This window comes from Scleropages formosus, chromosome 6 (assembly GCF_900964775.1).
Source record: "Scleropages formosus chromosome 6, fSclFor1.1, whole genome shotgun sequence".
NCBI classification, from domain to species: Eukaryota; Metazoa; Chordata; class Actinopteri; order Osteoglossiformes; family Osteoglossidae; genus Scleropages; species Scleropages formosus.
The window spans coordinates 6,065,488-6,077,983 of record NC_041811.1 but is presented as its reverse complement, the minus strand read 5'-3'; the positions used below and the strand labels follow the sequence as shown (position 1 = coordinate 6,077,983).

Below are 12,496 nucleotides of genomic sequence, written 5' to 3'. Positions count from 1 at the left end.
ACACAGGGCATAAGGCTGGAGGGGGAAGGGACACACCCAGGACGGGACGCCAGTCTGCTGCAAGGCACCCCAAGAGGGACCCGAACCCCAGACCCACCGGAAAGCAAGACCCGGTTCAACCCGCTGCGCCACCACACCACCCTTGCTTTGTAATCAAAGTCCTGAGTAATCAAAGTTCTGAGTAATAACTCAAAAAAAAGTTATTCAGTTACCAGATACTTTTTTCCAGAAGTGACCTACACCTCAGAGTAATAGATGATACAGAAAAGGATTAATTGTAAGTTGGACTGGAGTTGACTCCTTGCCAAAGCAGATATAATATAATCTTGAAAAGAGATTGATATGAAAAGCCCTTGTTAATTCACTTCTCATCTAACATTGGCATACAATGTTCAACACATGTATAAAGCTATGCATTCTAGTGGAAGAACTCAGGGCAACAGGCTTTGAAACATATATGATGTAACATGTAGGCAATAAAACTGAAAGGGGAAAAAAAAAAAAAAAAAAAAAAAAAAAACTTACTCAGACAGCATGTCCCAATAAAGCCATTATTTTATTATGTTCACTACACAAGGTCTTGGAAACAGGCATTAATATACACAGAGAGGAGAAGCAAAGGGTTAGGGAAGGTGACGGCAAGACCATGCTGAACAAAAGAGATCGGAAGGGCACAGCATCCATAAAGCATACCTGTGCTCCAGCCTTCTGATGGCCAGAGACGTCAAACACCTAACAAGTGAAAGCATCACAAGCTGACTATTAAAAAAAAAAAAAAAAAGTATAAATAGTAGATATGAGAACAAAAAAAAAAAAAAAACAAAAACACACACACCTATGATTGCAAGACAGACAAATTACAACAGAGACCAAACACTGTACTGGCCACTTAATACAGCTTAGTTTAACTGACCTTGATATACAGTTTTAAAGGGAAAAATATTACAACATCAAATGTCTGACATTCTCTCTGGCTAAGCTTTCACTTGCATTTAAGAGACATTCTTTTGATGCACAAACAAGAGGGAGACCATTGCAGATGTTAATGGTCACACAGAGATGGCATTAAGTTTTTAAATATAAATATGCACACACTCCATCATACACTCCATCAGACCCTGGAAGACCTGAGCTCAAAAAACGTGCCCAATGTTCCCCTTATTCATTGCTACACTACAAACACAGCAAGAAAGGTCACATCTGCATCTGATTGACCACCATTTCCTCAGGAAAAAGAGCATCTAAAGGTTTGTTCCATTAGTGTGATTCTACACACACACACACCCATCCTGAGGAAAACCTGCTTCTTTTTCCAGTGCCTCTCCCACCCTTCACAGTCAACCTATTGGCCAATAAAGGAAGCAGACTAAAGATTTATGAATCTGCACTGGGATTTCAGTCAAAAGAAGGACAGACTTGTGACCATCTCACCTTCAGGGTTTCCCCAACAAAGGAACATTACATTTAATTTAATGCTAAACTGAAGCCTGAAGATACACATAATTTTGTGCATGTTCTTCATTTTTCCTATTATTATTACTGTTTCTTCATTATAGTTCAGCTCTGTTCTGTGGTGGTGCAGGTCTGAAATTTTTTAGGAGGTATACACAGCAAGTGTTTTTCAGTATGTAAATGCTTGACTATATCATGTGTTGAGTGTAGCCAGCGTAGTCCATAATCTGTCTTTCTACAAGCTGTCGTCTCCCTGATACCCTTAGCTCAACAACTCCAGGTATGTGACAGGGACCTTCCCTTTTTGATTGCCCCTCTCTCCAATCAGCCAGTCTGGGTCCATGCCTGGCACAGTGTACACTGTGATGAGCTGGAAACATAGAAAGGGAAACGTTAGGAACGGAGATTGACTTCAACCACTAGAGGGCAGGATACACCAACTTCAAATGGTTACATAGCATTAGCTTTAGAATACACAGAACCTGGCCACTTTGTTAGGTACACATAGGTAATACCAGAACCGCATGAATTCAGCAACAAGGTGCTGGACCAGTTCAGCTGGGTTCTTGGTCCATGATGGTTTGACATGTTAAAATTGTGTTCCTCCTCTTCCCAGATATACCCTATTGGTTTGAGAGCTAAAGACTGTGCAGGCCATTGGAGTAAAGGCACTGTCTTGCTTGTGGAACCATCCTGAAATGACGTGTGCTTTGTGACATGACACATTACCTTGCTGGAAGTATCAGTCTAAGAAAGGATAGACTAGCAATGAAGGGATGCACCTGCTCAGCAATAAAGTTTTGGTCCTTCGTGGCATTCAAACAATGCTCTCTAGTGGTACTAAAAACCTGATGTGCACCAAGTAATTCCCCACATCATTACACCACCATCCTCAGTCTGTACAGCTGACACTAGGGAGGATGGGTTCAGTTTTGTTTACATGAAGTTCTGATCTCACTGTGACCACGTCGCAACAGAAGCTGGCATTTGACAAAGCAGGCAATGTTTTTCCTTTCTTCAATTGTCCAGTTTCAGTGGCTGCATGTCCATTGCGATCTCATCTTTGCATTCTGAGCTCAAAGGTGGGTGAACCCAACGTGGTCTTCTGCTGCTGTATTTGCTTCAAGGTTGGAAGAAGTGTGCCTTCAGAGGTATTCTTCTGCATTCAAGCATTGTACAAATTTATTTTTTTTCCACATTTGTGGTTTTACAGTCATCTTTAACAAGTCTGGCCATTTTCCTCTGACCCCCTTTATTAACAAGGTGTTGCTTGGCTACAGTTTCTGCTGAGTGGACATTTTATCGCACCATTAGTTACCATACTGCACAAAAATCCCAGAAGTGTGGCGGTTTCTGAGATATGGAAACACCACATCTGGGGTACCAAAGATCGTACCACACTCAAAATACCTTGGATCAGGCATCGTGAACTTTCTCACATTCTTACTCCAGTAGAATTGCTTGACCCTGCTTTATATATACTGAGTTGCAGCCATATAGTAATATGGTAGTAATTAGTCAACTGTTTTCTTTGTTTCTTATCTGATGTATTTGTATTTCTTGCCTTATGCTTGTGTTAAAGCACTCTTGTGTCACTGAATGAGAAGAGTGCTCCATAAAAAAAAAAAATAAATTGAAATTGAATATAATTTGCTGTTGGGAGGAACAGACTGTCATGGAATTCCATTAACATTACTTTGTCTGGGTTGGGGGCGTGGTGGCGCAGTGGGTTGGACCGGGTCCTGCTCTCCGGAGGGTCTGGGGTTCGTGTCCCGCTTGGGGTGCCTTGCAACAATCTGGCGTCCTGTCCTGGGTGTGTCCCCTCCCCCTCCAGCCTTATGCCCTGTGCTGCCGGGTTAGGCTCTGGCTCCCTGCGACCCCCGTATGGGACAAGTGGTTTCAGATGATGTGTGTGTGTGTGTACTTTCTCTGATCACATTCACCATATGTGTACATAAGGAAGCTTAGTTACTAGATAGATTTGGCAGTTTATAATTATATGTATATTAGGATAGAAGAAAGGCAAAACATGGGTATATTATGAGAGAGTTGGACATAAGGTATACTACAAGATGGAGCAAAGGCTTTTCAATGGCTGGGGGCTTAAAGTAGCCATGCGTATGTGACCTCCACAGTCCAAAACCAAACAAAAGGCTGCAGAAACTATTGTACCTAATTAAACAGCATAAATTAGCATACATGAGTAAAGGGTTAGAAATAGTGCCACTGGGGAGTCCAGCTGGAAAACTCATTTCTAACACGGAAGAGTGATAAAGTTATCTTCTCTAAACCAGCTGTATTTAGGGAAATTATCATCAAGCCACTGGAAGCCACCAGCATTAAGAATGTCTTCTGTCACAGCTGTGAAGGTACGGACAGATAGAGACAAAGGTGAGCGTTTGTCGATAGGGTGCTCTCACCTCATCCGCCATAAGGGAAAGCTCAGTGGCATCAGCAGCATCGTAGTCATACAGCACTTTGGCTTTACGCGTGCCAGCGGCAGGGGCTTGCACCTCTTCGATCTTCAATCCATCTGCCTCCATGGCCTTAGAGTGCGGGGCTGCTGGCATGGCAGATTGAGCGACACCAGATGGGCCAGCCGAAATGCTGGGAGTCACAGTAAAGGTGTTTGGGAACCTTGGGGGTACATAGGACATTTTAGTGTAAGGTGCTGGAGCTTTTAAACTTTGCTCCAAAAAACAGAAATGAAATAAAAAATAATTATGATTTAAGACGGAATTATATCATCATGATGCTTACGTGTCTCCACTCAAACTGACAGCAGGAAGGAAAGAAGTGAGAATAAGAAAAATTAGCATCTGACGTTGAATCTGAAGTGCCTGATTCCGGCAGGACCATGTACACACTGCAACATACAGCTATAATCCCTTTGGCTACGGGGTATGAGGAGTTGCCACAGGACCTGGCTACACACCAGCCCTTCCTACCGCTGGTACGTCAGCAACATCAGCGAAGTCGCGCAAAAACTGACAGTAGCACGATGCAAGCCCTAGGAAGCTTTGAAGCTCCAACATGTCCCGTGATGTGGGGCAGCATTGTACCTGCTTCACTTTGTCAGGGTGCGTGGATGTGGCCCAGAAACTAAACCTGTTGCTACAGAAGGTTGTACTTTACAGGGTGCAGCTTCAGCCCAACTGCATGGATAGCGACAAACACCACCCTTAAGTTCGTTAGGGCAGACTTGAAGGAGGGGGCGTAGACCAGGAGGTTGTCCAGATCAACGATGCACTTGCTCCTCAGCAAATTCATCAAGACTTGTTCCATCACTTGAAGATAGCAGCTGCATTGCACATACCAAAGGCATAACCACAAAGTGTCAGAGGCCCCGCTGCAGGGTGAATGGCGTCTTCGTGTGGGCCTCCGGTGCCAATGCAACCTGCCAATAGCCGCTCCACAGGTTCAGGGAGTTAAACAACTGCGAAACCTGTGATGCAGTCCAGTGCATTATCAATGCGCGGCAGCAGATACCAGTCCTGCTTGGTAACGGCATTTAGGTGGCAGTAGTCCACACAAAACTGCCAGCTGCCATCCTTCTTTTTGGACCAGGATAGCCAGAGCTGACCAGGGGCTGCTGGAGGGTTCAATGATGCCTGTATTCCACACACTGCATTTGATTTTGTCAAAAGGAAGAACTCATGTTTCTTTTCAGCCTCTTTAGCCAGTTCATCAGCCTCCTTGTACAGGGTTTCCATAGTGCCCTCCACAATCTTTTTTTTTTTCTCTCAACATGGACAATCTCATCCGGGATTGCTACCCTCTTTCTAGCAGTCTTGCTCATTGACCTTGCTCTACTGTTTGTCCTCCAAGTACTCCTGACATCTCATTCTTGCAGCCCACACATGTCTCTTCAGCTTTTGTGTGAAGGAAAGTTCAGTGAAATTTGTGGTTGAGAAAAACACACCATCACAGACCCCGCAAAAGGTAATAACATTCTTCTCCTCCATATTCTCAACAAGGAGATCCTTATTCACTAAGTAGCCCCTTTCAACCGCAGCCTGGCCATGGGAGATGACAAGCAGCATCTTAAAAACATCCCAGAGTTTGCCATACTTGGTGGTCTTCCAGTACTGACCCAGGTAAGTGTTCAATCTGGTGTCACTATGGGGAGTGAAGGCCTTGAACTCAGTGGAATGCTGCCATCTCATGTCAACAAAGAAACTCTTGTACTGGGCTCACCACATTGTTCACTGGTTTTCCATTTTGCATTCAAAAGTAACTAGAATCTTAGCAAACTTTGTAGCTGAGTCAGACGACTTAGCAATCAGATTCTGAGGTGTAAGAGACCCAAGGTGAGTTTTGCTGTCATAGTTGCAAGAAATGAGATGCATTCTTTTCTGAAGGTAACACTCGTTAATCACTGGTAACCTGTTTGTCAGTCACAACCTTCACAGCTTGACAAGCTGCAAATCCCAAATCCACCTGTTCTGGAGATACGTGGATCTTTCTGTCCTTTGGGTTTAAGCTTGCCAGCTTCTGGTATGTATCAGGTTTGTCTAATATTTCCTTATTTATAAACTGTATCGGCCCAGAAATTGTGCTATTGGTACATCTATTTGAAATCTGACTAGTAAGGGCTGCAGCTGCTTAGAAAATTAATAACTCAAGTTTGGATGTTATTAGTGGGTTAGCACAGGCAGCTTCAAGAAATGTAAATGAAACTGTACTGGGCACCTGCTTGTCCCTGAAGGATTCAATAAATATAGTCATATCAAGCAAGATCAGAAGAGCACGCTCAGCAGCTCTGACATCTTCTACCCACCTGTGGGCACAAAACTGTAAAGTGTAGAGGGTGCTACGTGCGACTTTGAAGAAGTATTTTCTCCTTGCTGGCATGTCATGAAAAATTTGCCAAAGGGACCTAAGCAAAATCCCAAGATTCCAGCCTGATTTGGTAGCTCCTTTTGTAAAATTCCAGGAACAATGTGCAAACCACAGCTGCCTGCTGGGACGCTCAGGTAGTTTTTGCTGTTTTTTTTTTTTTTTTTTTTTTTTAAAACTAGATCCTGATAAAGCTTCCATTTAACATTAGGTCAATCCATTGATACCTGCAGAAAGCATTTAGGATTGAGTTCAGCTATGCCTTCTTTGAAATGCTGAGGATCAGCTGCAGTCCCATGGCCCAGAAACTGTGACCATAGGTATCATGCTGCAACTTGTTCAGTTACACTGTCCCAGTATCTGATGACGCTGGTCTTTTTGGCACACCTGGTTCATGAATTCATTGAATTACACTGGGTAACATGAAGCACTTCTGATGTCTTCTACCAGTTTTTCTTGGAAATAAGAAGCATGACCAAAGCAAACCATGGAGGCACATTTGATGGGACCACATGAGAAAGCTTTTGCAATATTCCTGTCCAGAAGCATTTTTATGAAGACCTGATTGATGTCTTTGCAGGAATTTAATGAGTAATCACTCATCACCACTTTCAATGACCACATGACCTCTGCCATCAGTACATCATCTGTAGCAACAGCACCGTCAATAGATGTTCGACAAGTTGAGGGCACATAACGTGTCACGAAAACCGGATCTGGTAGAACATGTTTTTACATGTCTGCATTCCTATATTGCAGAAGGCCTTGTGCTTGTCATTTTTGACTTCTTGCAACCATTCTATATACTCTGGATCATCCAGCAACGCACTTGAAAGTAGCATGTCTGATGTCATAGTTACCGACATCTAGAGCATATCAATTTCTCAGTGTCAGAGAAGCTTGCTGATGGAAAACTCTTAAGTTAACTTATGAATTTTTCATCGGTAGGTTTCTCTGATACTCTTTCTCTCGTTCTTTTTTTTTTCCCCAAATATGATGAACTTACCCCTCCGCAAACCGCCACCTTAGCATGGTGGAGGGGTATGAGTGCCTGAATGATCTCAGGAGCTATGTTGCCTGGGGCTATATGCCCCTGGTAGGGTCTCCCATGGCAAACAGGTCCTGGGTGACAGACGAGACAAAACACGGTTCAAAACCCCCTTATGACTATAAAATCAAAGTCCTCGTTTACCCCGCCCGGTATGGGGTCACCGGGGCCCCACCCTGGAGCCAGGCCTCAGGGGGGGCTCGCATGCGAGCGCCTGGTGGCCAGGTCTATGCCCATGGGGCCTGGCTGGGCTTAGCCCGAAGCCAGGACGTGGAGCCACTCTTCGGTGGGCTCACCACCTGCCGGAGAGGCCGTAAGGGGCCGGTGCGTTGTGATTTGGGCGGTGGTCAGGGCCGAGTGCCCGGCCGACCCAAACCTCGGGTGCCAACTCTGGCTTTTGGGACTTGGAATGTCACCTCACTGGCGGGGAAGGAGCCTGAGCTAGTGCAGGAGGTTGAGAGATACCGTCTAGATATAGTTGGGCTCACTTCCACTCACAGCTTGGGTTCTGGAACCACTCTTCTCGACCAAGGGTGGACTCTCCACTATTCTGGCGTTGCCCAGGGTGAGAGGCGGTGGGCTGGTGTGGGCTTATTAATAGCCCCCTAGTTCAGCCGCCATGTGTTGGAGTCTACCCCGGTGAATGAGAGGGTCGTCTCCCTACGCCTTCGGGTCAGGGAACGGTCTCTCACTGTCGTTTGTGCTTATGCGCCTAACGGCAGTGCAGAGTACCCGGCCTTTTTAGAGTCCCTGGGGGGCATGCTGGAAAGTGCTCCCACTGGGGACTCTGTCGTTCTACTGGGGGACTTTAACACCCACGTGGGCAGCGACAGTGACACCTGGAGGGGCGTGATTGGGAGGAACGGCCTCCCTGATCTGAACCCGAGTGGTGAGTCGTTATTGGATTTCTGTGCTAGTCATGGTTTATCCATAACGAACACCATGTTCATGCATAAGGGTGTCCATCAGTGCACTTGGCACCAGGACACCCTAGGTCGGAGGTCAGTGATCGACTTCGTAGTCGTTTCTTCTGATCTTCGGCCATATGTCTTGGACACTCGGGTGAAGAGAGGGGCTGAGCTGTCAACTGATCACCACCTGGTGGTGAGTTGGATTCGATGGCGGGGGAAAAAGCTGGACAGACCTGGCAGGCCCAAACGCATAGTGAGGGTCTGTTGGGAACGTTTGGCGGAGGCCCCTGTCAGAGATGTCTTCAACTCCCACCTCCAACAGAGCTTCAACCAGGTACCGAGGGAGACTGGGGAAATTGAGTCCGAATGGACTATGTTCCACACCTCCATTGTCGGGGCGGTGGTTCGGAGCTGCGGCCATAAAGTCTCCGGCGCCTGTCGCGGTGGCAATCCCCGAACACGGTGGTGGACACCGGAGGTAAGGGATGCCGTCAAGCTGAAGACGGAGTTCTATCGGGCCTGGCTGGCTCATGGGACTCCTGAAGCAGCTGACGGGTACCGGCGGGTCAGACAGAACGCGGCTCTGGCAGTCGCCGCGGCAAAAACTCGGGCCTGGAAGGAGTTCGGAGATTCTGGCAAACCGTCTGGCGACTCAGAAGGGGGAAGCAGTGTTCCGCCAACACTGTTTACAGTGGAAGTGGTGCGCTGCTGACCTCAACTGAGGATGTCCTCGGGCGGTGGAAGGAGTACTTTTGAGGATCTCCTCAATCCCTCTGACACGCCTTCCGTAGAGGAAGCTGAGGCTGGGGACTCGGAGGGGGACTCGTCCATTACCCTGGCTGAAGTTGCTGAGGTAGTCAAAAAACCCCTCGGTGGCAAGCCTCCGGGGGTGGATGAGATCCGCTCCAAGTTTCTCAAGTCTCTGGATGTTGTGGGGCTGTCTTGGCTGACACGTCTCTGCAGCATTGCGTGGAGCTCGGGAATGGTGCCTCTGGACTGGCAGACCGGGGTGGTGTGGTCCCTCTTTTTAAGAAGGGGGACCGGAGATTGTGTTCCAACTATAGGGGGATCACACTCCCTAGCCTCCCTGGGAAAGTCTATGCCAGGGTACTGGAGAGGAGAATCCGACCGATGGTCGAACCTCGGATTCAGGAGGAGCAATGCGGTTTTCGCCCTGGCCGTGGAACACTGGACCAGCTCTATACCCTCACTAGGGTGTTGGAGGGTTCATGGGAATTTGCCCAACCAGTCTATATGTGTTTTGTGGATCTGAAGAAGGCATTCGACCGTGTCCCTCGTGGCATCCTGTAGGGGGTACTTCGGGATTATGGGGTTCAAGGCTCGCTGCTACGGGCTGTTCGTTCCCTGTATGACCGGAGCAGGAGTTTGGTTTGTATTGCCGGCAGTAAGTCAGACCCGTTCCTGGTGCATGTTGGACTCCGCCAGGGCTGCCCTTTGTCACCGATTCTGTTCATTATCTTCATGGACAGAATTTCTAGGCGCAGCCAGGGAATGGAGGGTGTCTGTTTTGGTGGCTGCAGGATCTCCTCTCTGCTTTTTGCGGACGATGTGGTCCTGTTGGCTTCATCGAATCAAGACTTACAGGGTGCACTGGAGAGGTTTGCAGCCGAGTGCAAAGCGGCGGGGATGAGAATCAGCACCTCCAAATCCGAGGCCATGGTTCTCAGTCGGAAAAAGGTGGATTGCCCCCTCCGGGTTAAGGGGGAGTTGCTCCCTCAAGTGGAGGAGTTTAAGTATCTCGGGGTCTTGTTCACGAGTGAGGGAAAAATGAGCGACAGGTTGACAGACGGATCGATGCGGCGTCCGCAGTAATGCGGTCATTGTACCGGTCTGTTGTGGTGAAGAAGGAGCTGAGTCGTAAGGCGAAGCTCTCAATTTACCGGTCGATCTACGTTCCTACCCTCACCTATGGTCATGAACTCTGGATCATGACCAAAAGAATTAGATCGCGGATACAGGCGGCAGAAATGAGTTTCCTCCACAGAGTGGCTGGGCGCACCCTTAGGGATAGGGTGAGCAGCTCAGTCACCCGGGAGGAGCTCGGAGTAGAGCCGCTGCTCCTCCGCATCGAGAGGAGCCAGTTGAGGTGGCTCGGGCATCTGTTCCGGATGCCTCCTGGACGCCTCCCTGGTGAGGTGTTCCGGGCATGTCCCACTGGGAGGAGGCCTCGGGGCAGACCCAGGACACGTTGGAGAGACTATGTCTCCCGGCTGGCCTGGGAACGCCTTGGGGTTTATCCGGTCCCGGATAAGCGGAGGAAGATGGACGGATGGATGGATGGATGATTAACTTAGCTACAAGGAAATGTATAAAAGGGAAGCCTTCACTACTTTTTGTTTCTAAGCCACCACCCCTAGTCAGCTGTGAACCACCACAGCCTATACTTGATAATGATTAATTAGTTATGTTAGCTACAGAGGCAAGGGATGCCAGCCTATATTTGGTAAAAAGAAAAATGATTAATTAGTTATATTAAGTACAGAGGCAAGGGATGCCACATCCTTTGTCTTCCAGTTTTGGACAGAGTCAGTAATGCTAGCAGCTGGAATCACAACAATATCATAGTCATTCATGGCATCCAGCAGATAGTATGATTGTATCACTAATTTGACCACTGCCAATTTACTTATCTCAAACTGGAAAACTGTTATAGCTAAAACTGATCAATTTCCATGACTTTCTATAACTAAGCATTTTCCTTGACTTCCATGACATGAAAATTGCAGTTTTCCGTAACTTTTCCATGACTACCTATTTTTTAATGACTTTTCAGAATTTTCCAAGACTGTGGGAACCATGAATAATGTTTATATCAGGGGTGTCCAACCTTTTGTGAAGAAGGGACACAATCATTATTGTGAATGAGTTCAAGGGCCACATGTGTAAAAATAAAAAAAAATATTATTATTAATTCAATTTTCGGAGGGGGGGGGGGTGGATGTGGTGGTGCAGCGGCCAGGTCCTGCTCTCTCCCGCTTAGGGTGCCCTGTAACGGACTGGCGTCCCGTCCTGAGTGTGTCCCCTCCTCCTCCAGCCTTGAGCCCTGTGTTGGTGGGTTAGGCTCCAGTTCGCCACGACCCCACTCAGGACAAGCGACTTCAGCCATTGTATGGGTGTGTGTGAGAATTCAATTTTCACTTTTGCTCTTAACACTATCAGCCAACTCATCAATACAGAGGGCCAAAAAAAAGCCAGTGTTGTACTGAAAGTTTACTTTTCAGCTGTGATACTTTGATGTTTCCAGACTATACTTTAAAATCTGTCAAACATCGGTACATGTTTTACATAATAATGTGTTTTAACATTCTATTCCTTAGGAACTGAAACTGCTTCATTATGTAATCAAACCAGCATGACTGTTCATAATTTCAATAAAGAAAAACAAGCTCTATTTGCCTCCGATGTCCGACATTTGTCAAAAACCTTTCTCCTCTTCATGTTCAGCACGGAAACTCTAGCAAATGTAAGTACTATTAACAAAGTGTGACTAACTCATTCCACTGAGGATAACCGAGCTGCGGCTAAACACAGCACTCACACTCAAGCGGAGCCCCAACTGGGGACAGGAGGTCCATCGTCCGTTGCTCTGTCATTCAATACTTATACTATGTATTTTATATTTCTGTTTTTTCTGTTCTGCTGTCTGCTGTCTCCAATTGGGAATTTTAAAATACAAAAAATGTGTGTGTGTCAACCTTACTGGCCACTGCACACTGTCTAACCATAACTCCATTATCACGCAATTTCACAGAATTATTATAGTATTTATGATAGCTATATTCTCACAGGCCGCATTATGTGAAATGGCATACCACAAGATGGACACCCCTGGTAATTTAATCCTTGACAATCTGTCCGAACACTGTTACTAAATATTTTGGTAACACAGGAAAACCTGTGTACAGGTGGTCCCTGATTTACGACGGGGTTACGTTCCCCAAAATCCATCATAAGTCAAAAATATCGTAAGTCGAAAATGCATTTAATACACCTAATACACCTCTGCGTGACAGAATGGGAGATGCGGACTGCTGTCGCTGCCCAGCACCACGAGTATTGCTCCGCGTATCGTTTGCCCGGGAAAAATTCAAAGTACGGTTTCTACTGAATGTCTACTGCCAGCTCACCATCTTAAAGTCGAAAAAATCGCAAGTCGAACCATCGTAAATCAGGGACCACCTGTATATTTTTTGTTTTTCTGAGATCTATTATCAAATGTATGCGT

At 46.5% G+C, this 12,496-nt stretch overlaps 1 protein-coding gene across 11 annotated transcripts in view; it reads right to left on the bottom strand.

The window, feature by feature from the left end:
* Positions 1 to 799: 799 nt before the first annotated feature.
* The window catches only part of sh3glb2b (SH3-domain GRB2-like endophilin B2b), a 43,013-nt gene continuing 31,316 nt past the window's right edge, over positions 800 to 12,496 (bottom strand). For 5 of the 11 annotated variants that reach the window (XM_018732898.2, XM_018732901.2, XM_018732903.2 and 2 more), the window contains 3 exons: positions 4,213 to 4,227; positions 3,873 to 4,089; positions 801 to 1,822 (listed from right to left, as the gene is read on the bottom strand). In XM_018732898.2, coding sequence (XP_018588414.1) covers positions 1,715 to 1,822; positions 3,873 to 4,089; positions 4,213 to 4,227 — 340 coding nt within the window. In that variant the 3' untranslated portion in view covers positions 801 to 1,714. Of the gene's footprint in view, positions 1,823 to 3,872; positions 4,090 to 4,212; positions 4,228 to 12,496 lie in introns of all 11 variants that reach the window. The other 6 variants (XM_018732904.2, XM_018732905.2, XM_018732900.2 and 3 more) reach the window with 3 other exon arrangements.